This window comes from Poecilia reticulata, chromosome 7 (genome assembly GCF_904066995.2).
Source record: "Poecilia reticulata chromosome 7, P_reticulata-male-v2, whole genome shotgun sequence".
In the NCBI taxonomy this organism is placed as follows: domain Eukaryota; kingdom Metazoa; phylum Chordata; class Actinopteri; order Cyprinodontiformes; family Poeciliidae; genus Poecilia; species Poecilia reticulata.
Genome location: NC_088836.1, coordinates 17,229,310 through 17,256,725, shown reverse-complemented (window position 1 = coordinate 17,256,725; position 27,416 = coordinate 17,229,310). Strand labels below are relative to the sequence as shown.

Below are 27,416 nucleotides of genomic sequence, written 5' to 3'. Positions count from 1 at the left end.
AAGGAAGGGGCCCAAATTCACTGCATTGCAGTCAAGATCTGTGCTAGGCTTCCAGGACTTAATGGCTACTATGAGACTGAATTACCTCAGCATAGCACATTGGATTAAATATTACGTCTCGCTTATGACCATTACAGCAACAATTCCCATCCTCCTTAGCACCAAACATTTGTTGCCAGTCTCTTTCTAGGAAATAAACACCCGAAGATGAAAAGATGCTCATTGTTATGGAAGTGCTTTCAAATGAGACGAGAACGACACATTAAACTTGATTATTTAACTGAAAAAGTTCAGTAAAGCCCATTATTTTTGGTTTAGAGGTGGCAGATAATAAATCGCCCTTTTGAGTCTGTTTGCTGTTGCCGGAGCGAGTGAGACATCCTAAACATACTGGAGGGGGCAGGACTCACTGGGCAGCAGTGAAAGCGTGGCCGCTGCAGGTTCTCCACCCTGCCTGGTCAGATTTACGGCCAGCGAGGTCTCCCAGTTAGCCTTTTCCTCTCCTTACTGATGAGCCTGGCAGATCCCAGACGGACGCCCCAGGGGACTGGACTGTGACAGCGAAGAGGGGGGGAAGGGGAGCGGAGAGAGAAAGAGATGTAAGGAGGGGAGAGAGAGAGAGCCAGTTTGATGAGATCAGTGATTCATAGACAGCAGGGGAACACACCCTGGAATGGAGTAATACCACACATGTTTTAACTGGGCTGGCCTATAATTCATTAGGGTTACCAAGGCTACAAGGCGCACCTTAGCAGATAGCCCCTAGAAATCACCTCTGTGTCTGGTTAGATGCAGCCCATATAGATCCATTAATATTCACAGTTGCAATGTTCATGCCCTCAGTGCAAATGGCCAGTCTGCTTCACCCTGCATATTTGCTGTGTCCATGTTGGATCAGTGAATCCTGGGTTGCTCTGATTTTCATTACGTAGTGTTCAAAAGTGACTGTCTCACTTGAGGATAAATTACATGAGCTATTTAAATATCAATACAGTCCAAGGTTTTTTAAATATAGATGTCTTTAAATGTAACAAATTCAATATGGTCAGGCAAAAACTTATTTCATTTTCTTGTATTTTTTGTCATAACTTGTTACATAGATGTTTCACAAAAAAAAAAAAATCATTCATTCACCCACCATCATTTTCTATATGCAGACACCAAAGTACACAAAACAAGCATAGCATGCATGTGGTAAGTTAAATTTAATTTAGAAAAGTGACAGCAGTCCATGTAAACATAAAACATCAACTAAAGCCAGATAAGTGTAACAGCCAACTGTATATTCCTGTTTTATTAAATTCAACTTGTAGTTCAAAGACTCAATATTTACTTTGAGAAAATAAATACTTAGTTTCAGCAAAAATAATTACTAGATTGATCATTTTGCGGCAACAGGTAGGCATTCACCAACATAAACTTTGCCATATTTGGTTATTAATAAGGTTATAAGTTATAAAATTATATTTTTACTAAAAATGTCAACCCAACTCGATCAACTCTTATAACCAGACACACAGAAAACACACAATAAATCAAGATACTGCACAAAATAGACATTTTAAACTGAATTACACCTAAAAGTTTTTCACAGTCCTTTCCCACCACACTTTCCCACCACATTCTCCAGCAGCATTATAAACTCTTCCCTTTGAAAACGTGTCAGATTTTCTCAAGCCGTTTTCCTTTTCTGTCTTTTCTTCACTTTGTCAGAAACAAACATACGATTCTAAGGGTTTGTCAACAACTTAAAACTAGAAGTTTAAAAGTCAAAAGCACATTCTCTTCCTGACTCACTGAAGCAGACAAACCTTCTTACCGATGCCAGTAACTGTTGTTCCTCGTTCTAGAGATTTGTATGATTCCGTTAGTTCAGTGAAGCCTCGTTTAATTTACTTAAACAAGTCCCATGAAATAAATGTAACTGATTCGTTGCTACTGAATTTGTACCTTATGTTTTCAAGTTGATCAGAGCAAATATGCTGTTTTAATAATCAATTTGTGAGGGCATTAGTAGACACTTTTCTTAGTCACTCTTCAACATAGAAAATACAAGAGAACATGGCATTCAATTAAGACAGGTGTGTAAATATTCACATGTCAAGAAATGTCTACAAAAAGAACTACTCAAAGAAACCTACCATTTCATCAGCCAGAGTATTAATTACATAGCTAAAACTACTTAAGCCATAACAAGTAAATACAGTGAGGAGAAAGTAACGTTTGTGTTTTTAATGTTATAAAATGTCCTTGGGTGTTTTGAAAGGTGCTGTCAAATAAAAAGCATTATTAATCATTATTATTTCTAGGGCTGCAAAGAATGGCATCTTAAGATCGTCAAGCCATTATTTGATATCTACATGTCCAGTGGTTGTTTGACAGGCATTCCAGGATAAACCCTTTTCTCTCCGTCTTCCAGTTAAATTCTGGGAGTTTAGCAGGAGCCATAAGCTTTGGTCTGACTAAGACTGAGCCTCAAGACAAAAAAAACAAAACAACTAACAACAACTAACAAACAAAACCACTCTATCTAGGTCTGGAATAAAATCAAAGGATGAATATGTGGGGAAGTGGTTTATTCATGGTAGAGGATGTGTGATGCTGTGGGTCTGTTTCTCCTCTAAATGCCATTGTAACTTTTTTATGGAACATGACATCACAGACTGAAATACCAGGAGAGTGTGCAGGGGACTGACTGAAAATGAGTCAACTTTTTCCTCATTCAACAGGCTAAAGATCTAAGATAAGTGCCCAAATTAACACAAAAATTGTTCACTATCCAGGCCGTCTGAATCCCAACCAAATATTGTGTGAAGTGGAGACCCAGGACTCCTGATGATCTACGGAGATATTTGCAGAGATGGGTGATCAAAGATCCTTCTCAACGCATTTTCCAGCTTTTGTTAATCAGTGTAGAAGATTCACTACTGTTCTATTAGCAATACATGTAGCACTACTTATTTTTTATACAAGTGATGTTTTCATAAATATATCTAAACAAAAAGTAGTATTATTCTCAGGTTCTGATGCTTCAATAAAGGATCATGTTTTCACGGTTTGCTACACATTTTTGTCCTGGCATTAATGGGGGGGTCCTGTATTTGTTTTTAATTGGACAAAGATTATATTGTTTCCTTAGCATGTTCCCTGGTTTTCTTCCATTAGTCTTACTTCCTCAACTCTAAATTCAAGTTTGCTGGCTATCCAGCATGTCCGTTTCTCAATTGGTTCTTCTGACATTCCCTCTTTATCCTTCAATTTCAAACTTCTGACCTTCTTAACTATTCAATTTATTTGTGGATTTTTGGACTTCAGAAAACCTTCTCTTCAGAGTTCGCTGTAACTAAACTGTATTCCTTTGAATAGCAATGGTCAGTCTAATTCACATTAAGAACTTCTGAACATATGAAATATTAAGACGTCTGCAGAGCTACCTATAGTGCTATGACATCAGTAGAGAAAGGGAGCTTTATCATCCAAATCAGATTTAATAGAAGCCAATCACTCACATAATACTAAATATGATCTATAAAAGGCCACAAACCCAGTTATCTATTGAAAAATGGTCTATTTCTGATTAAGCAATCATATCACGAGCATGTACTGCACAGTTTTCATAAATCACTTTAAACATACATAACATTTGATTAGTAGCCATTAGCAGCAAGCAACAGTGTGTGTATACGACGTGCGTGTGGTGAATCGCGCGCATGTGTCTCCTTTAAAATTTTCCATGGTCTAATCTCTGGGATGTTCTTCATTAGAGTGAATATTAATGCAACCAGAAAGGAGGGAAGAGGGCAAGAAAAATGTAAAAAAGAATTTGGAAGAGGTTTTTAAAGGGGCCATTTCATCAGAATCGTTATTTTTTTTGCGGTTCTCTGAAGGCTCGTAACTGGCGGTCTATGAAGAGAGACACGCCGCAGCGGGGCTTAATTTAAAACCAGAAAGGTCACTGCAACAGGAAAGGTCCTCGACTCAGCCAAAAATATAAAATGAGGAGGAGAAAAAGAAAGCAGCAGGGGTAATGAGAGCAGAAGGAGGAGTAGTCCAAGAAAGAGAGCAAAAATGAAAGGAGATCAGAGGATGCCGAATGGGAGGTGGGGATCCTGGGCGAGGGGAAAACATGTTCAAGTAGTTTTGGAAATACACCAGTGCAGAAAAATTGGGAAAAATACAATGAAAAGAGAAAAACAATGGATAAAGAATTGAGCTAGAACCAGTTTTTTTATTTTATTTTAATGGTGTTTTTGCAAGTAATTTGTTATAATGAGCTGCAGTTTGAGAGGGGGAAAAAGTGCAACATCCACACACAGTGAAAGATTGCCAATCTGTCCAACAATCTGTGTTGGCAGGATCACAACCCTCCCCAAGCCTTTGCTGAATTAAGCTTGGGATTTGACCAGAGTGCTAATGGTGAGATGGGAAATTAGTTTTTTTTTTTTTTTTTTTTTTTTGCCATATGCAACTCAGCACAAAATAGGTACAATCCCGGAAAGCTGCTTCCAGACTTGCTAACAAAAAAAAAATAGATGAAATCTGCAGAGAGATCCACAAACTAACATCTCTGGTCTTCAATCACTTCTTTATCTATCAGCTCACTTTAATTGTCCGCTGGGTTTTTGACCATACCACATTACATAAAAGCACACAGGGGCCTCGTGGTGAAGGCACGACAGCTTCTGATGTAAAGCCTCACGGTTTGCACTGATAAGACGGGTTCAATTTTAATGTTGCTAGCGCACCAAGACCCACCGAGCTCACTTGTAAAACCGAATGCCCTGTTCGCTTGTAAACGCAGCAGCCCAAGAGAGAAAGAGGGGGGTGAAAAAAAAAGAGTAATGGGGGGGCGCATGCTGAGGTGTGGCTGAATTAAAAGAAGAGGAGGTATTCCACTTTTCCAACTCCAGCAATTCATCCAAGTGGATCAATTTTTTCCTCTCAAATTCACAATCCATTCCCCATCTCTTTTAAAAACTAATACCCAATTCCAATCACAGCTGCAGTAAAGCATATCTTGTAAAAGGTCACGCTGTGACCTCTGGAGTTCTCCAAATTGGATGCCGGTTGGCCCACTTTCTTTTGAAATACTACACTGCTTGATATAAAAAGTGGCTGGTACACAGTCACATCACTAGTGGGATCTCCCAACGGCCCAGAAGTGGATGTTGATTTTGGTGCAACATCTCACGACACCAGGTTTTTAATGCAATATGGCTTGTATTTGTCAAGCAAAAGGAAGAAGAAAAAAAAATCCTCGGTGCCCCAAACATAAACATGAGCACTGGGAGCCAGAAATTACTCTGGCAAAAGGTGTATCTGTGTGTGTTTGCATGTGTGCTCGCCAAAGGCAGCATACCAGCATGTAGTGGAGCATCTCTCTGCAGCCAGCCGAGGGAACTGATCAGATGGACGATCAAACACTAATCATTCCCTCACGGCCCATACAGAGTAAAGCTGTCATTAATTTTGGAGAATTACATCAAATCTGAGACATTCTTTATGTGGCCCACGGCCTGTAGACAGTTATACGACAGGGACTGCTGCGCTAAGCAGATGGGGCAGCTTGGCCGTGCATACTAAATACCACCCCCCTACCGCACCCCTTCTTCTACCTCCACCTTCCCAACAATTTGCCCTCCTTCCGGGCACACTGTTCTTCTGCTTCTTTGTTTTTCTTTGTTCTTAAAACCTCCCCTAACTTTTATTGCATCCCAACAAATAGAGTAAATGTATTTTTTCATGAAATTTTCTTCAGACATCTTTATAAAAAAATAAATAAAATGCTACTTATTTGTTTTCTAGGTGTCTCTTTCCAACACCACATAAATTTAGTGTGATGAGAAAATAAATTGTTTACCATAGTAAATCTTTTATGTTGCTCTCCTGCATGTTGACAACTCTAACAGTTTACTTGCCTGTACACAACAGAAGGTGATAATCCCATTTGAGGTTTCCTTGGCAACTGATTACCGCTGAAGGCAAGTTTCAAATTTATGGTTCAGTGACACATACCTGCCATTCCCTTTGAATGAGACATGTGGTACACTATATTCAGACAAACCACCTCAGGTCATAAAACTGCAGTAGCACTATGGGGTCGTGCCGTTTTCTTACGCTAAGAGGAATCCCAAGCCAAGCAACCAGAAGTAATCAGATGACGAGATTAAATAAATATTGTGCCGATATATTTGTGCCAGGTAATTTTATTTTTTTGGCAAAACCATTTGGGCACGTCTCGTATCGGAGACAAAACCAATTGCTTCAGAAGCTGAATATGCATTGATTCTGAGGGTAGAGGTTGGACAATACGATAGGCAGAGGAGTCTTAACAGCAGGCAGCCAGGTCAAGATCAAGCAGTTTCATGGGCAATCCACTTTAACTCAAGTCTTTATTGTAATGAAGTGTCATGTGTACACTGCACCCTAGCCCAATGGCGGCGTCTCAGATCTAATGGACTCTGTGAGTGTTCATAATGACTTTGTTAGTTACAGTGGCACGCAAAAGTATTCATACCCCTCTGGTATTTCCTCATGTTACAACTAGAGGTGCACCGATTTATCAGCCAGCCGATTTTTTTATAGATGTTCTTCATTTTGGGGGATCGGCGATCAGCTGGTACATGCATGTGAAGACAATCTCATCTACCTTGGTAAAGGTCTAAAAATCAACCACTGTCCTCTTCTGATCTCCCGTGAGAGGTTTGACTGACAGACCAACCCAATGGGGTGAGTATTGTTTGCATTTAAACAATACTCACCCCACTATTGCAAAATCAGCTACTTTATTATTATTTTTAGTGACATTTCAGACAAAAAAAGTTGATCTTGGCCAAAATCGGAATTGGCATTTTAAAGATTGGTGATCGGCGACTGACCAGAAAACTGCAATTGGTGCACCCAACAACAGTATACTTTATTCGGATTTGGCCAACAACATGTATTCCATACTTATAAAGTTGAAGAAAATGATGCCGTTTTCAAAAGTTATAAAGAAAAATATAAAACGCCCCATTTACCCGATTTACCAGTTACCATTATTCACTTATCCAGTCCAGGTTGGGTCACAGAGGCAGCAGCCTAAGCAAAGATTTAACAATCCAGGGCACCCTCCTCTCCAGAAACATTGATTAACCTTACTATGTGTGATCCCCCTGTAGTTGGAGCACACTCTGAATAAAATTTAGTCCAATCAATTAATTTGTACATTTGTAAATAGTAAATAATTTAATCTGTGTTAATTCAGCTGTTCAGTGAAGGCCTCAGAAGTTTGTTACATCATATTAATGAACGAACAGCATTATAAAAGTCAATGAATACCAGCAAAGAGATCAGGAGGAAAATCGTGGAGATAATTAAGGCAGACCTAGTTTCCAAAACAAATATCACATTGAACATTTCACGTGGCACTGCTTAATCAGTCCATCAAAAATGAAAGGAGAACGACACAACTGCACTCCTACCCAAATAAGAGCGTCCATTTAAACTGACAGGTTTGACGAGGACAAGTAGTGATCAGAGAAGTGATTCTGATGCCTGTAGGATAACTCTGGAGGAGATGTAAAGATGCACATCTGAGATAAGAGAATTGTGAAAGGAGGAATAGATGAAAAACTTTGGATTCAAAACACCATGTCTGGCTGGAACTCTAAATGCACATCAACCTGCACACACCATCCCCACTGTGAAATACAGCTGTGACAGTTTTGTGCCATGGGAAAGCTTTTCTTCAGCAGGGACAGGTGGTTAAGAGTTGATGGTAGGATGGAGGGAACTAAATGGAGGGCCAAGCTGGAATGAAACCTGTTGGAAGCAGAAAAAGACTTGTGGTTGTGATTGAGGCTCACATTTCTACAAAAATTTCCCTCAACTAACAGCCAGAGGTATAATGCAATGGCTTAGATCAAGGCACATCTGTGTTAGAAAGAGCCAATCAAAGTTCATAAGCTAAATCCAAATAGAAATCTGTAACAGGACATAAAATTAAATCATTTGTCCAACCCATTGAGCTTGAACTAATTAACAAAGAAAAATGGAGTACAGGATAAAAGCTGTTTGAGATGTGACCCAAAAAAGACTAGCAGGTTTCAATAGCAGTTAAAGATGCAATATGTAAGTTTTATTTAAAAAAAAAGATATACAAATATATATAGATATATATATAAAAAATTGTTTGAGAAATTTACAGATTTTTACGTTGAAGAGAAAAGCAAACATATCTGCCACAAAAACTATTTGAAAACATAATTTTAGTCAACCCTTTTCTCAACTTCCTGTTCCTACTTGTAACCAAAGACAACCATATAAGCTTTTCATTGCCAAACAACCTATTTAATCATCAGACAGCAAGGGAAACCCTCTCCCCCCCTCCTAGCTTTACTCACTATTAATCCACTTAAACACAATTTATAGGGTCTCAACATCGACTATCGTCCTGCATAAAATTACATGAAGCCTCCTTATAGTGTTGTCAAAAGACTAAATTAGTCAAACTGGGCCCACTAATTGAGGAAGGAATAAAGCACTCTTTGGGTCCACTGACTCATCAATGAACATCAATAACTGCAGTAATACCAAATTAGCGCCATCCACGCTGTAACTACAGAACCATAATACACTCAATTTTGCTTTTGACATGGGGTTGTTTTGTTTTTTTCCCCTGTGGCTGCAGTATGCCAATTTTTCCAATGACCTAAATTCAAACCTGTTCAGATTACATTAGAGTTGGGGAATAACTCCAAAAACTAATTTCGTAAATGCTGTCGTTTAAGCTCATTACTCATTACTGCAACTTTATGGCTTTTCAGTCAGTAAAGCACAACTGATATCTGCTGTACGGTGTCTTGTAAAATAATTCCTACTCACTGAACTTTTCCAAATTTCCTTTACAACCACCAACTTCAATGGGGTTTTTTTTAACTGGGATTCAGAAGTATACATGGTTGCATACAGGATATGTGGTTTGAATAGCGACCTATTTCTGCAGATCAACACACTGAAGGCAAGTCATCTCAAATACAAGGGGTGCATGCAGTTTTTTAAAACTTATGTTCTGAAAGCTCTGTTGGAAAAACCTGGTGTGAAAGACCAACACAAAGTAGTGCACACTTAGTTATAAAATGGAATGAGAAAAATATGTTTTTTAAAAATGCAGATGTAAGCCTTTTGGGGTGCATCTCTGCCAAAAGGCTGAAATATTTGCCCATTCTTCTTTGCAAAATCATCAAGCTCAGTCAGATTGGAAGCAGAGCATCTGTGGACATCAGCAATCAAATGTGGCCACAGATTCTCAATAGGATTTAGGTTTGTACTTTGACCGAGGGATTATGACACATGGATATGCTTTGGTCTTAACTTTTAAATTGTTTATATAGAATAGTCACACAGCTCGTTATTATCCAAGCAAACCAAACCCCCTGGACAACAGAATGCAGTTACAATTAAGGGTGGTGCACCACTAACTCGACCCCAACGCCCCCCAAATCCCTTACAATCCACCTCTGCACCTTCCCAAGGCTTTTCAATCAACCATACATACCATTTATTTGCGGTATGGAAACTCCTTTAAAACCTTCTCTGAAAAACGTGGAAGTGTGATGCAGCACAGGTGTACGAAGCTTTTACATAGTGTCGAAAGTGTATGGAAAAAATTTTAATCTATATACTACTAAAAATGTTGATTATCGTCCGAAATTTTTATAGCGATGCATTTCTATTTAACAGGCTATAAAACCGTTGTTGAGCAGCAGCCTAATAGGCAACAACAGACTAGAACATAGCAATAAGAATCATCATCTACTCTTCTGCATGTAGCAAGTGTGCTATGTGACAGAAATGACTCATTAAGAGTTCAAATTAATGAGATTAACTACCAGCCCTGAGAATGAGTAACAAGATGTCTGCCGATATTTACATATCAAAATACATCACTATATGATGTATTTTGATATGATTTTACACTCAAAATTGAACATATAATTTAATCTGCATTGCCCCTACTGAACCAAACTTTAAATCAAAGGTATTTTAAGTAGCATAGGAATGTTATCAGACTCATTTGACCTTATATATGTAATGAAATGTTTAATAGTCAGAACCACGGCCACTGTATTTGCAATACAAAAGGGAAGTCTGAACTCATAAGTGGCAATACTAACACACTATAGCTACATATATGAAATGCATTTGAATTTTTAGATTTTATTTCATGCAACAGCTCCATTTTAAACATTCTTCTGATGTCTGGTGGTGTCCTTATAAGACATAGCTGGGAACGGTACGGCATTGATTGGCTGCTCTGTTAAGACTAACCTGAGGCATGAGAAGTTTGAAATTTTGGGCCTGAGGTTTAGGAGGCAAATGTACTTGTTTTGTTTGTTACCTGGATGGTTAGCCTGTCCGTCACCAGGACAGACTGGATCTGGCGGCAGCAAAAAGGAGAGGGGAGAAGAGGTGCACGCAGCTCTCGTGTCCAGAGACGCACGCGACGGGGGCACATCAGGTGTGGGTGAGCTTGCGTACGTTTATGGAGAGGAGCACCTGGGGGGGGGGATGTTCCGACAGTTCATCCCTAGAGGAGAAGCCGCCTTGGGCAGCCACCGTGTAGCCCATATCAGAAACTGCCACCGCCAGTCTGAGTAAGGGCTGCATACATGTACCTGCCTATATAAACAATCACTGAGAAAATCTCTCTCCACAACATGATGCTTACAGGCCAAAGAAAATCCCTTAAATCTCAGCATAGCACCTTCTTCTGTCTCATTTTTTTTCTAGCTGCAAAGCTATAAGCAATGGCCACATGTCATCACAAGGACAGTGGCATATCTGGTCATTGTAGAGAGCTCAACAAATAGTTATCTTATCAACAGGTTATTCCACCAGAGCTATTTACCTCTGCAGATTATTGTCCAGTGTAGTTCAGGTGGACAGCCATGTCTTGGCAGGCTGGCAGTCACTGTGCACCCTGATCTTAATGATACTTTTTGTTCACTAACAAACATCTGAGGCCTTCAGAGAGCAGCTCTATTCATATGGTTAAATCTCACACAGGTGAAATATCTTTACTAATTAGTTGACTTTGACAGCTGGCTGAAGTGGATTTTACTTAGATATATCAAAAATGAAAGAGAGGCAAGAAAAACTTACAAATTGAAAAATAAATTACATTTTTTTTTTAAAAATCACAAAAATACATGGAAGAGTGGTTGTAGCATGAAAAATATTTGAATAAGTTCAAGGGGTATAGACACATTTGCATTTGTAATGTGTCTGAATGCCATACTGCCACATACCTACCTCTGAGATGGTTTCAGCAGTGTCATAAACATGCGCTGCGTGATTGAGGTTTAAAAGTTTGCATAAGGTCAGCCAGAATGTAAAATTGTGTGCTATGGGAGGTTTTCAAAAACTGTACTGCCACCTTCTGTCCGGCGCCATAGCATCATGTTCTATAAGTGCTCCCTCTGTACAACACGTCAGTAAAGGGGGCAGAATGATGAGCTCCCAAAAAGTAAAATGACCGTATTATTTGGAGATTCAGACTAAAATCAGATTTGCACATAGCATATATCGTTAAGGAGAACTTAATGATTAGATTGTAAAGTACACAAAAACTTTCGATATATTATTTTTAAAGATAAAATTAATAATGAAAGAAAGTGATAGGAGTAGGTTACATTCCCAATTAGGAATGCGTAACTTTATGTGTAATTTTGTCGAATACGAAGCAAATGTGTGACGATCTGTAGACTAACCCTTAATAACCGCAGAAAAAAAATCTTTATTTTCATCGTTGTTGTTGCTATTGGTCGTCATCCTTCATCGCAAACCTTCCAATTGGTGGATCAAGCTGACATCTGCCAGCTGTACCGTTTGTAGCTCTTTCCGATGAGAAACGCAACGCTGGATGTCGAGCAGCATCATATTACGTTCAGCGGTCTTCTGCCAGTGATACAGCATCCTGGGGGTTGTAGTCCGAATTCTCGTGATCTTCCATAATTCCAGCTGTTTGACGAACAACAGCTCCCACAATCCCACGGTGAATCTTGACGCCGTGGTGCTCATGTTTGGCTTTGTTGTTGTTGTTTTTTTTTTTTTGTAATTGTTTCGGGTTACTGTAGAAGCTGTGTCCCGGCAGCTTAAGCCACAGCTGTTGTGAATATGTTTGCGTGGTTTTACTGAGGACTACAGACCCACTGACTCGCACGCGGCATCGTTGTTCAGCCCGCTCATAGAGAGTGTCGGGATTTAAAGGTAAGAGTCACTTCATGGAGGACTCGAGATAAAATGTGCGCAGATGTTTTTTCTTTAGTTAACAAAGCCTGTCATTGTCCCCGCTCTGTTCACACTTACAGCAGTTAAACAAAACAAGCAATAATTAGCAACAAAAACATAAATTCATAATTGAATATCCTGCGCTTTATGGTTTTTTAATTAATAAACTTGCATCGAGGTGTCTGGCACAGTGTTTCCCCGACATGCGCTGCTTCTTGCAGGGCCTCAAGCCTGCTGCCTGTGAAATATGAACCCTCGGAAAGTGGCTGTAAATTTCCACCTCAAATATGTGGTTATTGGGGGCATCGACAGTTAATACATAGACGCACATATTTTTGTATGTTTTTTTCAAAATAGAAAATTGTAGACATTTCAGAACTTCAAAGTTCCATTTGTGATGCGAAAATAGTTATGAGCCCGTTGCAGTTTTACAGCATATTAAGAGTTTGTTGTTCTTCTGTTGTTACAAGCAGAAGAACAAGCACAGTCTGTTGTTTTCTGTGGCCCCGCTGGAAAATACATCTGGCCTTTGTCATGACAAAATAGATTGAATGCATAGCTGTTACAGTGCCTTGCAAAGTTGTTGTTTTTTATCTCTCTTGAACGCTCTCATATTTTCTCACGTTACATTTGTAATTTATGGGGTGCAATATATCAAAACAAAGCCACATTGCAATCGGAAACATAATAACATGCTGTTATCCAAAACATCGATTTGGAGCTCTTTTTTTAGGATTAAATTCCTGTAGTCTGCTAGAACATAGAAATGTATTTTGATACTCAAGGTAGAAGGAATAAGAACCAATTTCTTTCTAGCCATTACATTTCAAACTTCAATAACTAAAATGCAGAATTCCTAAAATGTCCTCATATGATATTTTCCCTACAATTATTCTAAGTGTACCGTCCATGCTCACATTGTGTAAGGTCTATCTCTGACCTCTGACCCAGGCTCATCCCTTTTGCATGCTCTAACAGGGTTTCCTTCAGGACTGACCTACATTTCGCTCCACCTATCTTCTCATTAACTCTGATCAACTTCCCTGTCCCTGCTGCCTGGAAAGTATCCTGATGCTGCCACCACCATCTTTCACCTAGTTATTATTTTTTAATTTTTTTTGCCACACATGCTATTTGGCTTGTAGGCCAAAAAGTTCAGTGCAGATTTGAATGATGTCTATCTGCCTACAGCTCTTCACCTTAGGCCAGATTTGTGGAGCACATGGCTAGTAACATCTGGATGCAGATTTTCTAACATGACGTATGCTCATGCAACACATTTTGGGTTTTTAATTGTGAAAGATTTTGAAAGTCATCCCACATTTTTCCATTCCACTTGACAATTATTCATTATTTTGTATTGGTCTGTAACACAAAAATACAATTAAAATAGATTGAAGTGTGTAAAAGTCCAAGGGCATGAATATTTCTCCAAAGCGCTGTAGCTGCTTCTGTACTTAGAAGAGACTGTAGTACGTTAAAGATGCAGCCAGGATTGCTCAATTCATTTTAAGTAGTGTCGAATCCGAGACCCAGACACTTTTAACTGCCTGTTTACATGTAATAAAGTACAATAACTAACAAATGATTTTCTTTTTTATGACGACCAAAATAGCCACGGCAACACACTTCTAATATGTCATGTTGCTCAAAGCCCGTCCTGTCATAGAGGCTTATCTCTGGTGTCCTTTTCTCAAGTGCAGCCTCAGTCAGGCTATCTTCTTACACCAAATAAATATTCAGAGGCGTCTGCTTGCTCAGGTTTGCTCACCAGCTCATTTATTTCTTTTAGGTGTAAAGTAGCCTGTCATTGTGTTGTGTTGCCATGGACAAGGCTTGGCGCGTGGAGTTTCGAAACGTGGGCTGTGCCTACTTCCCCCAGAGCAGAGTCGACTGCCACTACACACTGAGCTCGCAGCACAGCTGGGTCAGCAGTGACTGGATTGGGCTCTTTAAGGTATCACTGTCCTGACAATTGTCATAAAAACAAACAGAAACAGGTTAAGAAAGTCTGGAAAAGTGTATTATTTTGTGTCACCTATTTCCAGGTCTTAAACTTTTTCCTGTGATCAAAAAGTGAAAATTGGATATCCTAATTGAAAAAAAAACGGAAAAAAAGTGGTTTAAAAAACCGTAGTATTTTCACAGGATCGCATTCGAGTCCCTCGGCTTCAAGCATTTTTAATGTTTAATCCCTATGTTTGTTTTTGACTTTTTGAGACCCCACAGGTATTCACATTCACATTGAAGCTCATTACATAGGCCGTTGTACTTGAGATGACAAATCAGTTTTCATATATTTTGTTCTGAATTGTGATGAGCCAGCTACCAGCAAAAAAAGATTTATCAAGGTTTAAAAGTTATGGTTTAAAAACTTCGATCATACTACTCAAATGAAGAATAGTCCTTTAATTAACTAGATAGTATAAGCGCATTATACCCTCCATGTATTACTTTGTAAACAGTAGTATGAAAAATGTCATAGTATTTTATACACTAAGCCTCTTTTCAAGCTAGCATCTTATCAGTTCTACTAAAAGCAGAAAAGAATAACTAAAGTTATATACACAGCCTGTTTTAGTGGCTTTTAATCTTTTGAATCACTTTGTTTTGCAGGGTTGCATAAAAAGTACTATTGTGAATGCAAAGAAAACTGCTTTGTATCTCTTTTGACTCCACAAAAACTGTGTTGTTAATTATCATTGAACCCTAACAACAACCGTTTCTTTTTTTTTTCTTAAAGTGACTGTAAGAGACACTTTACATAAAAATGGGGAAAAAAACAAGGAGCAAAAACATCTTAAAGAGTTTGACGCACCTTACAAATATAGCTAGATTGATTTGATTTTAATTATTTTAACAGCAGAGTAAATAATTTCTGCTTTTCTTGGTTCTGTAGTATATTTTTATATTTAATTTCTTGTACAAACATATATTTTTGGTTAAGGTTGCCCCAACATGAGACAACCTTTTTTGGAAATTACCAATAAATATTTTCAATTAGGTTTCAAAAAGGAATTCAATTGTAAAAATGTAAGCCTGGGTGAAAAAATGGATGAACCTCGACCTGGATGAAAGTCTGCATTTATTTTTATTAACTGCATGACTCTTTGTGTGTGTGTTTATGTGTTGTTGTGATTGGAAAACAACTTTTAGTGTTGTGTTTTCTGTCTTGTTTAATTGTTGTTTTGTGTATTCATTTTTGTGACCTGTTGGCGAACTACAGACGCAAATTAGCTTTTGCGCCAATCCGGTGCAGCACATCTAATGGTGACATTTATGTCTCAGTTGTACATTGTCCCTTTTGAAATAAATTTCATTATAATTACCTTAGGAATAACAACGTGTGCATGTTGTCCTCCTCAGGTCGGATGGTCGTCATTGAAGGACTATGAAACCTTCGTTTGGGCTCTGGCCCCAGCCGATTATCAAGAGGGCACAGAGGTCAACTGCTGCGTGCACTTCCAGGGTACTCATGCCTGTGTATTTATTGTTCATAGTTTCAGTGAATCTCTGCTAGGACAGCAGATCAGCACATAAAACCTTCAGCAGGAGATTGTTATTTCTATAAAATGCCTGTCATCGTTGCAAATCTTTGTGTTTTATGGATGGCAATGTTTGTTTCTCACTTAAAAGAGAATTTTTCCAGAAGAATAATAAGGAAAACAAAAAAAAACACATCCTGTGCAGAAGACAAATATCCTGCCTTGCTTTGTCTCCGGCACAGAAGGCCTCTGTCGTGGCGTGAATTCATTTCTGTGCTAAGCAGGGGGTTGAGTAATGAGAACGACAAAAAACAATGGCTTAAAGCCTCCTCTGCTGACTGCTGCTGCTGCTCGCTGGAGAATACACTGTTCACTTTGTGCTGTGTGTCGGAAGAAACTGATCAGGGCGGTTCTCTGTGAGGAGCATGCATGGAGCAGGTATGGGTCTGAGCCAATTCAATGTGCAGAGCAAATAAAGAAAGACTTCGTATCAACTGCTGTGATTTGAAAAGATGATTGCTTCTAGATTAACTTAGCTAATGCACATAGCTTAGGTGGTAATTCATTCAAGTCTGTTCTTTAGTATATAATTTAAAAAGCTGTCATTTTGAACAAATTATTGTATTATAGCATTATTTAAAAATTTTAACTTAAAGTGGTTCTCAGCATGGGCATAGTTAACCCTGGGCTCCAGGGCTGCAGCTCTGGATATATGTTGTTTAATAACCCCAGATGTTATAAAGGAAGACATGTAAAAGGGCTTGGAGAATATTCTTTAAATTTGACTCTTTTTTTTTTATTTTAGTCTTTTTATCATGTTATGATGTTATTCCCTTCAAAAACATAAGTGGAGTGTTGCTTTGATTCCTTCATGCATGTTTGAGAAATCCTTTTATCTCCTGTCACAGTCATTCAGGGCTGCCTAAAAACTTGCTCCAACAAAGACCCGCCTACTTCCACACGGCTCCTCCTTGGAGCTGCAGTTTCCAGCCGAACTTCCACCTCCCAATGCCTTCCCCACTTAGCTCCTCCAGACTAGCAGCAGCAGCAATTAGCATACAGCTGGTGGAACTGTGTGTCTCCTGAGTTTATCATATGAACTAATTCTCAGTCCAGTGCTCCTAAAAGCAGTTGTTGAAGGTATAATGAAAAGCACTGTTGGAGTAGAGCTGGTGGTGGTTAGGGCTTTGATCACCACCAGCAGGCAAAGAACGGAGCAGGGGTTTGAACCGACAACCCACCGGTCACAGGATGAATTTTTACCTCTTGAGCCACCGCTGTATATGAAGTACTCCAGTCTTTCTCTGATAGTTGCTAACTTATTAAAGAAGACTTTGTTTCATCACTTTCAGCCTCCTACCTGCCCAAGCCCAGCTCCCAGGAGTATGAGTTCATATATGTTGATGCTAAAGGGGAAGTGTGCTCCCGCAGCTCAACATTCACTTTCTGTGCACCGAAGCCTCTGGAAGACCTGGTGACCCTGGAGGACGAATCCCACGGAGGCACAGACATGCTGCTGGTAATACCCAGGGCAGAACTGCTGCAGGTGAGTGTGAGCATGACGACAACTATAAACGACATAGACGAGACTCCTGGTTAGCATATGCTTTTTAGAGCTCCATAATTAATGAGCGTGGATAAAGGACATCCGTAGACAACCCGGGTATTCTCCCTGTCTCCTCTCAGAGTCGGCTACAGGAGTGTCTGCAGGAGCGCGCTGAGCTGCTGCGTGAGCAGGAGGCGGCCAAAAAGCAAAGGGAGAGAGACAGGGAGGACTACAAGAAGGAGAAGCTGCAATGGGACAGACATCGCAGAGGGTTGGAGCGTGAGGTCAGCAGGCTGAAGGAGGAGCTGGCGCAGAGTGATCAGAAGATCGAGGAGATGGAGATGAAGCAGCAGGTGGTACATTGACCTTAATGGTCTGCTCTCTTGTTGACCTACATTTACGTTTCAGATGATGTTCAGTTCATTTTCCTCACCAGATGCTTAGAGATCTTCAGAGCCTGACTTGAATTCTGGTATTTCAGGATGAAAAGGCTTTAGGAGATTGCTTAGTCCAGGAGAAAGCTGCTTTAATGGAGGTCAAGGCAGCAAAAGAGCAGCTGATCAGAGAGCTTGAAGAAGACATCAAAACACTGACACAAAGAGCCGTGGAAAGAGAGACAGAATTGGAGAGGTTTGACTTTCTTTTTTTTCTTTTTTTTTTTGGAAGGGTATCATAAATTGTTTTGAGCACCCATTGCCAAAAATCTGTGTTTACAGAATGAAAGACAGAGCCAAGAGGGCAATTGCCTTGAGAAAAGAGGAGGAGACTGAAAAAAGAGGCCTGCAGGTATTTTCCTCTCAAACCAATTCAGTGGTAAGAGTAAACTGGCATCTCTGTTGGGTCTTTACTTTGATTTCTTCCATTTGGCCTGTTTGTTAGAACAAGCTGGATCAGACTGAAGCTGAGCTCAGGAGTTTGTCTAAAGAGTTCCAGGTTCTCAGGAACTCCCTGGCCCAGAGAGACACCAGCGTCCTGCAGCTCCAGAACACCATCACCACCCTCACACAGAAACTCACCACTGCCCACAGGAAGGAGGTCAGATACTTAAAGGAATAAACATGTTTGCACATTTGCAAAAATTTCTACGCTGTCAGGAAAAATTAGGAATTTGATTGGAGTCTCTTCCCAGTCTAAGTACCAAACAGATTATTTCAAGACTGTATTTGTTATCTTATTGCTTAGAAGTTCAATCCATTCATCCATTTTAATCTATTTGTCATTTTTCTGTTTATCACCCCATTTGTCCATCTATTTGTCCATCTGTCGGTCTTTCCATTTGTCTGTTCACCTATCCACGTCCTAACAATCTGTTCTGCATTCATAGTTGTGTATGTAGAAATGTCTGCCATAACCTGATGGTGAACTTTAGCATTTATTTTAATGATGGATAAAGAAAGAGTTTGATAAAGAATATATAAATATCACTTCCACCTGAAAAACCCTACAAAAAGTGAACGAGAAAATGTGTCTCTTTATTCTGGTTTAGTTGGAAAATTGTGTCTTTGCATTCAGATTTTTAACACCACTCTCGTTAATGCTTAAAATGAAAACAACCAGCCTTATTATTTTTTTTAATAAAGCCAGCACCAGTATCTCAAATTACTTTCTGTTTTGCCACGACGGTAACCAGACGTGTCCTTTTCGGCTTGCTTTGTCAACAGACTGAAAGTGAAGCGTCGCTAAAGGAGATGCGGAGCCTACGCGAACGATTCCACATGAGCGAGCGCACCGTCGAGGGCCTGAAGAGCGATCTGAGCTCGCTGGCAGCCCAAAAGGATCATGTGCAGGCCGAGCTGCACCAGGCTCGAGTGCAGGCCGCCCAACTCACCATTCAACTTGCAGATGCCAGCATGGCCCTGAGAGAAGGAAGAGCCAACTGGGCTCAAGACAGGCAGATTCTGCAGAACGCTGCGGAGGTAATAGATTTACTCTGATTATTGAGTCTGTGGTCGACTCAGGATGTTGCACGTTATTAAAGGACTCTAATTTGGGAAAGCATTTCAGACGTTGTGTGTGTCACATCCACAGTTGGACCAGGACCACTTGGAGAGAATCAACGCAGAGCTGCAGAAGATGCAAGAGAGGCTGCGGGAGGAGAAGATGGAGAGGGTGAAGCTGGAGGTTGAGCTTGGTAGAGAAAAAGATTGCAACCGGGTGAGCGAGTGAGAGAGAGAGAAACTGTACATCATTGCAGTATTTTTCTTTCAATTTAGCAAGCACCTTGTGATAAAAAGTCTTTTCAGTCATGACACGAACAGGAGGTGTGTCAAACGGGGGGGAAAAAAATTGTCACGTGAACTGCGTAGCCAGTTAACTTGTTCACACCCCATTTGTTGCTTTATGAAATAAATGATTCTGACATATTCAGTGCTGCTCTTTTTTTTACGGTGACCGGCCCGCAGATTCAGCTGAGTGAAACACGAAGGGAGCTGCAGGAGCTGAAAGCCAGCCAGAGGGTTGCACAGAAAGAGAAAGAGCAGCTGCGAGCAGAGAAGCAGGTCAGGAGCAGAGGAGTTTCTTCTAATTGACATGTGTTTGAATATCACTGTTCCTATAATAACAATGATTAAAACATTTAGCATGCTTCCTGTGTCGTATAACTTGGGTTTTATAACAAATTCATACTGACGCAACAAGAATGTCGGGGTAGTGCATATCCCAGGTGTTGGGGATCTTCTGTGTTGTTGTCTTCCTGTTATTGTGCTATATAAATTGTTTATAGTGCAATATAAAATGCTGGTTTTCAGGTCAGTCAGTGCTGCAGCTGTTAATGTGTTTGCAGTTTTTGTTGGCCAACCAGCTTCGCATTTGCCAGCTGCAGACTCGTTTAACAATCGCAACTGAATGTGTCGCTCCAATCAAAGTGCATAAAAACAAAGATTTTGATATTAAGTGCATCAGGGGAGTTCTATTTATATTAAATAAATTTTTTTTTTTGTATGTTTCTTGCACAACATTTTCATTTGACTTCGGTTTGACGATGCCCGATATCATCCCGGATATGAGGGTAATGCTGATGGAGCCCCTGCTTGAGCTTGTGATGTGATCCATGTAATTTCTGCCACAGGAGTTGATGGAGTACATCTGTCAGCTGGAGCAGAAGACGGGAACAGTGACCACTGCCAGGTGGGACGCGGCTCCAATTGCCTCTACAGGTAAATTGAGCTGCACATCAATCTACTGTATGCCCTGCAGATGTGAACGATAAAAGTGTCATCTGCTATCAGAGAGGAGGAGCACTAAATATCACTCGACGTGGCTTCTGTTGCGTGTGATGAGAGCAGTCCTGTGAGCGGAAACGTGACCTCCTTCTCTTCACCAACTAATCTTTCTGGCAGGGCGTCCCGAGACTGCGCTATCCGACTCCGAGGACGAGAGCCCGGAGGCTTTGCAGATCCTCCATCCGCCAAGATCTCTGGGCCACTACAGCCTCTGCGAGCAGGGCCAGCCTGACTCCCTGCTGCTCTCGACCCCCGCCATCGCCCCGCGGGACGCGGACAGGAGCGCTGTGGTCATCAACCAGCCCGCCCCGCTCTCCCTGCCACACCAGGCCAACGCCGACACTCTGCCTCACAGCTCTGATTCGGTGAGACGCGCTATCAGAGCCGCTCGCTGTCACCGCGGTGTAATTATATGTGATAGTGAAAATGAGATATGGCTTCCAACTAATAGCCATGCACATCAGTTAAACGTGGGCAGTGGGTCGTTTGATATAGACATTATCTCATGGAAGCAATTAGGCTGCTAGTTGGCAAGTTATTCGACTGTAATAGGTGCTGGAGAGATATGAGTTAACTGCCTGACTCCTGTTCTGTGTGTGTGTGTTTGTGTGTGTGCTTTACGCTGGCATTTAGGAGGAGGAATCTGATCCAGTCCTGCAGGGAAGCAAAAACTCTGAAGAGGAAACAGCACTTCTGTTGCCTGAGTACAAGGACGCATTTCTAAGGTAGCAAATTCTCATAATCTACATGCAGAACATAATGTAGTAAATAAAGAACTCTCTTTGAATCATTTTCATTTTGGTATTCAAGCAATTACTATATATATATATATATATATATATATATATATATATATATATATATATATATATATATATAAAACGTATGAATAATTTATGAAATATATATAGTTATACACACACACACATTTCATAAATTATTCATACGTTATTCATACGTTCGTCAGATTTAGGTTTAAATTAATATGTTAAGCTTACCCACGTGTTTCTGCTGATTGGAAGTCATATTAACCATTTGCAGTGGCCAAATCACATTAACAACTTTATTGTGATTAGGGTGGACAGCACAAGGCCTTCCAGCCCCCATGACTTGCTCATTGGCAAAATAATCATAATACTGCTCTCAAAGCATGCCAAATGTTGGTCAGCAATTATGGAAAGGGTTTGATTGCTGTAATGTTGATAAAGACTTTGCCACTGATTATTTAGAAGGGTAAAAAGATTTGTTGACATTCCATATTATAATAAAACATAACTAAAAAAGGGTAAATAATTATATATAATATGTATACTCCTTTTACATAGTTTTATTTTTTTTTAGGTCTACCAGCATCATTTTTGATTCAGAAACAAACTTTTTAGTTGAATGAAAATAACTGTATATCTAAATATGCCAGGAGTGTGAATAATTTGGGGCTTAAGCATATGTAAAATTATAACTACTTTAACTAGTAGCCAAAACTTTGTGACAAAATTTCTCCAAACTCAATCTGAACTCGTGGAAAAATTAATTCGACAGGAGGATTTACTCTCATCATCCCCACTGACTGCTGAAAGCAGAGGTCTGATTTAAAATCTGTTCAATTTAACAGAAAATACCAACTGTAGAGGAGTTAAGCCTGTGCCAGTCAAGCACCCGTGGGATGGTCTGGACCATCGTGCCTAATAAATTGAGGTCCCACTTCACTAGTTGGAGGACTTGATCTTCTCGTAGTCTGTATTTAGGAACCCACCATAACAGGTTTGATCACCACGCAATTAGACGGGCAGTCCTACTCTTAAGCCTGATCCTTGTAATCCATCAAGAAATCCTTCAACAAGTCGAGAGAGTTGACAATTTTATGTTGAAAATTGTAATTTAAAGAAGTGATTAAGTAAGGCCCAAGGAAACATGAGGATACCTTTCTGTCATGCACACTGCTTTTAATAAACTCCAGTAGCGTCTTTATGTGGTTTGAGCCAACGGGACAACTCTGTAAATCAGCCTGCTTTATACGCAAACCTTAATAAGAAATATCATATTTTGACCTGAGAAGCAGAGGGTGAAAGCGTAAAATGTTTCCAGCTCAATGCGCACGTTAATTGTGCTGATTAAACGCACGGCACGCAGCTAAACGCTGTCCGTCGCCGCGCGTCTCTGTCCTCGCAGAGGACCGGTTGCATGTGGATTTCAGAGCTTGCGAATGCACACATGCATATGCAAGGGGTTATTTATGGCGACGGGGGAGCTGTGGCCCGGAGATGGAAGCTTTGAATATGTGGTCATAAATGAAGTTGAGTCGGGGTGAAGCGGGGGAAACTGTCTGAGACAGAGGTGAGGCGCTGGAGGGGAGGCAGGATGGGAGGACGAGGGGACAGAGAATGTGACAGGAAGCTGTAGCAATGATTTACCTGAGGGGTGTACCTCAGTCACGGGCCAATTTTCAGCATCGTTAAGGTTCTCGTTCTCCCACTCAGCCGCTCCTGCGCTCTGGCCTCCGCTTTCGACCGCAATGTGTGTCTTTTTTTTCTTCCCCCCCCCCGCCCAACCCCCCAGTTTCTAACACAAACACACACTTATTCACACTCTTGCCTTGTGTCTTCCTGCAGCGATCTGGCAGACACCTCGCTATGGTGACAGGCGGATATCCAGCCAAGACAACAGCGAGCATTCACAAAGCAGGAAGGGACTTTGTTTTCCAGCTGCGTCGACTAACAAGCACATAAACAGCACATTATAAACGCAGGACACAATGTTATATGCAATTACTCTGTATCTGCCACCAACCTTGTCTCCCCCTTTATACCCCGCCCCCCCCCCCCCCACACAGCACCACCCCATCCTGTAGACCGTTGTGTTATTGCCTCGGCCATGCCAACAGTGGCAGGTCAGCGCCGTGTTTATGACTCACAGAAGACCGTTGCTCAGCGTGAAGCTGCAGGAATTTTTGGGGCCTGGCATTTGAGAGTTCGCAGGCGGGGAGCAGAATGATTTCCTTTGAATCATTGCAGCGTCGAGAGCTTTACGACGGATGTAATGTCGTTTTTATGGCGATTGTGATTAGGAGTCACGACGGGCTCTGTAATTATGATGTTTTGTGTAGACTCGGCTCTGCGGGAAATCGTGGCAAAGCTCCGTTCCAGCGTTAAATCCTCCGCCTTTGGTTTGGACACTTTTCATGGCAGCATAAAGATACTCCACAGCGCTGTTGATAAGGGGGGGGGAATATGGCAATAATGTAGGCTTATAACGTCATATTTCTCCCCCCTTTATTCAGACCTAAAATTTGATATGCACTTTTTATAGCACAAAATCACAGATGATTCATGCAGATGCAGTTGGGGTGATTTAGGCTTTCCTATATGGACAGTGTTTAGAATAAGTAAGCTTATTAACGGCCGCTGAGGATAGATGCATCAACCAGTTCTCTACATGTCATTGTAAAACTCACATGCTTTTTAGATCAACTTAAATCTTTTTTTTTATATTGATTAATCACAAAAGCAAAAGTGATTACACTTTTGCTTTTGTAATCACAAAAGATGCTCGGTTGTTATTTTGCGATCTTGTTCTTATAGCTTAATATACAGTCATCCACTTCCAAAATTGTGCCTAAAATACTAAACTTACTGTCAGCATTAGATGTTTCCTCCTTCTCTTATACTGCCTAATAAAGAAAACTGCTGCCTCCCTTTTTAATCAATATTGTATGCATTTTTCATGGTTTCCTGTTTTAAAATTAACTTGAGTTACGCTGCGAGTAAACCATATTCAGCTTTAGTTTGAAGCCACCGAGTTCATTCAGTGTAGCATAACACAAACTTTCCGAGCTTGCCTAAGAAAATTTGCTAACTAGATGCTTGATTTTTATCTGCTGTATTTGCACCCTCTTTTTACGCTGGAGGAGTTTTTAGGTGAGATGTTGATATGTTGAGACGCCGTACGTTTTGCGTGTGTTTTTCATGATTTTACAGAATCTAAAATTGTGTGTTGTGAGCATATTTTGTCTACATTTCGGTGTTTTTACTGTCTGTTTTCAAAGGCAGAAAATTTGAGGGTTGAGGGTCTAACTGTCGCTAAACATCGGTGCTAATCAAAGGGAATGATACCTGCTGATTATGCTTAAGTCACAGTGTTTTCCAAAAATATTCATAGCCATATATAGTTTTACAAACTCACTACAAAATTGAGATTTTAAAGATTATGGGCTTTTTTTTTTTATTCTTTTACCCCTAAATAAACTTAAAAGAGCCAACCAGTTGCTTACAGAAGTCACCCTCAGTATAAACACAGCTGTCCTGTAAAGGTCTCAGAGGTTTGCTAAATATGTATTCATGTGGCAGACGGCCCCAGTCCAGTCCGGCTCTAAATCTCTATGTGACATTGAAATGCAGTCGGTTGCACTCGATATAAGTTGGGAGCATCAGAGAGAATGGAGGTGAATCTAGCTTGTTCTGCCCTACCACATAAAAATGCAACAAAATACATTAAAGTTAGTAATTGTAACAGGACAGTAGAAAAGTTCAGCGAGTTCTAAATACTTTTTTAAGTGCGCACTAATTGTTAAATAATACTAAAAACTTTAATGCGCAGAGGACTATTATGTCAGAGAAGAAATGGTCTGTTAATACCATCTTTGTCACCGTGCCGTTGAGCAGCATTATCCAGTTAGGCGTACAAAGAAGTTTTAAAAAACCATTTAAAGTTTGCTGTTTATCTCAGATCAAAGCAAAATCTGTTTTCTTGTATGTGCTTGGAGAGTCGTGTCTTGATGAAGTTTTACGTCTGTTTGCAACCACTGAGAGCGCTTTGCAGCAAACCGGAGATTAGCTCTAGTGGCTATTTTTTTATATCCTTTTGAAGTGTTGTGTGTGAAGGTTATCCTACATGTACACCATTGTGTATTTCTGTTTTCCCGGCCGTTTTTTTTCCTGTCAGGTTTGTGTTGGGCTCATTATAATAAAATCTGTTAATAATTAGGGCGTGTATGACTTTTTTTTTTTCCCCTCCTCCTGGACAAAGATTATCCTGATATTTTGATCCTCACATGACATTTCACTGGTAATTAACTATCCAATTTCTTTGCACACAGTTATATAGCCCTATTCCCCTTTTGGTTAATTGCCTGTTTCGTATACATTTCTCATTCTGAATTTCCTCTCCTTTCATCCTTGGCTCCCCTCGGGGCTGGCCGCGTCATCATCTTCCTCACTGTGCCTTCCCACTTCCCTGCCAGCTTCCTGCTCTCTGTTTTTAAGGTCTCCTCCTAGTCCCCCCTCCCTCCTACGCAGCCTCCATCTTAAGTCTGGGGTGACGATAGCTAATTATAAAATCAATGATGCCGGGCTGCCTGGTTTACAGCCCCCTCTAAAGCCTTAACTGGGAAATCACTGTGGGATTGATGACTCCCTCACTCTTTATCTCTTTTAATTAGAAATGTAAAAGATATGAAGACCCAGAGGCTAGAACACATCTCCTAGTTTTTATGACCCTCGACACCTCCATGTCCAGTGCTCGGTACCCTTCCCCAAATTTTTTTTTTTCTTTTCCATCACCTTCTCCTGTAGTAAGTCTACCTTTCTGCTCATAAGGGGAGGGAGGAGGTGTTAAATTTATGGCTTTTCCACTTGAAAATGTCTCTCACCTTCTCTTTACCTCTTCTTTCTTCTCTCGACTGATTTCCATCTCCCTGCGGATTCTCTGCATTGGTGACAAATATGGAGCGCATCTCATTTTGTCAGTTTTGACCCAAGAAGTAGTCAAAAGGTAAAATATGTGCTATTTCACAATTCAGCCCTACCCCTAACTTAAAGCTTTGTGCATACAGGAAAAATACAGAGAGGCATACAAACTGAGTAAATGCTTAGAGCCGCTGCAGGACTGTATAGGCCAAAGTAAATTAAATTCACACAGGACAGGTTTACGGATATATTTAAAGCAAAATGAAGGTGAAAGTGTTCAACTGCTGCCGCAACCTGGTTATGTCAGACTTACAAGGACCAAGATCCATGTTTGAATAAAACTACCTGCTTATGGACTTATAAGAGAATGGGAGGCATCACTGAAATTAATTATAACCCGCATATGATCAACCCGAACTAATTGAAACAATTCTCATACCAGATGCCCTAAAAGGTTACTGACCTATGTCTTTTTCCCCTTTTAAATTTTTTGAAAAAATAGTTGCTCGTCAATTGCGACAGCATTTACATTGTAATGATCTGTCCAATAAATTACAGTTCACTACTAATCACAGCATTAAAAGTAATTAATGACATTCTTCCTGTGTCTTTGTGGAAGTTAAATCTGTTCTGGCATTTTGGTGTCTAACTATGACTCTTTTCTGAAAGGATGTGGGGGCATCAGCTGATTTACTGCTGCAAATACCTTACTGCCCTGTCTTTACATTTTCTTGTGTCTTCCTGGGCTTGAGTCATTGAGGAAGCAACTGTTCTCACTATTCACACGTGTTCTGCTCCTCAACTCAGAGTTCATCTGCTGAGACATGTTTCTCTCTTGGTTGATGCTGCCACAAAGCTCTGCTACTGACATTATTTCCACATACTTTTCTTCAACATTGAAAGTACTCCGGGTCAATTGTTTGAGAGGCTTTTCTTCTTTTCAAGCCAACTCTCGGCTACAACAGCTGGCCGCTCTTACGTTTTTGTTTGTTTGTTTTACATTGATTTCAGTTGTAGAAATTGAAAGAATTATTGTGAGCTCCTAGACTAAACTCAGATGAGAAAGGGACAGTTGTAAAAAAAAACAAACAAAAAAACACACATTCTTTTACAGCCCTGAAAACACACACACACACACAAAATCAAACCTAGATCACATCACCTCCAATTTCTGCCTTTAGCACGTCCTACATCAACCTACACCTTCCTA

The 27,416-nt window shown here is 40.3% G+C and overlaps 1 protein-coding gene across 2 annotated transcripts; it reads left to right on the top strand.

Moving 5' to 3' along the window:
- Positions 1-12,036: 12,036 nt before the first annotated feature.
- Positions 12,037-25,504, top strand: calcoco1a (calcium binding and coiled-coil domain 1a). Of its 2 annotated transcripts, none has more exons than XM_081609012.1 (15): positions 12,037-12,252; positions 14,066-14,230; positions 15,640-15,742; positions 17,111-17,304; positions 17,445-17,657; positions 17,786-17,934; positions 18,021-18,090; positions 18,184-18,339; positions 18,966-19,220; positions 19,333-19,458; positions 19,707-19,802; positions 20,372-20,459; positions 20,643-20,890; positions 21,159-21,250; positions 22,138-23,080. In XM_081609012.1, exons 2-15 carry the CDS (start codon positions 14,099-14,101, stop codon positions 22,151-22,153), a joined length of 1,938 nt encoding a protein of 645 aa, XP_081465138.1. In that variant the 5' UTR covers positions 12,037-12,252; positions 14,066-14,098; the 3' UTR covers positions 22,154-23,080. The 2 variants fall into 2 exon arrangements, with proteins under 2 accessions (XP_081465138.1, XP_008411934.2); XM_008413712.3 differs by lacking the exon at positions 22,138-23,080 and adding an exon at positions 23,135-25,504 and having other exon boundaries at positions 12,038-12,252.
- Positions 25,505-27,416: the final 1,912 nt, after the last annotated feature.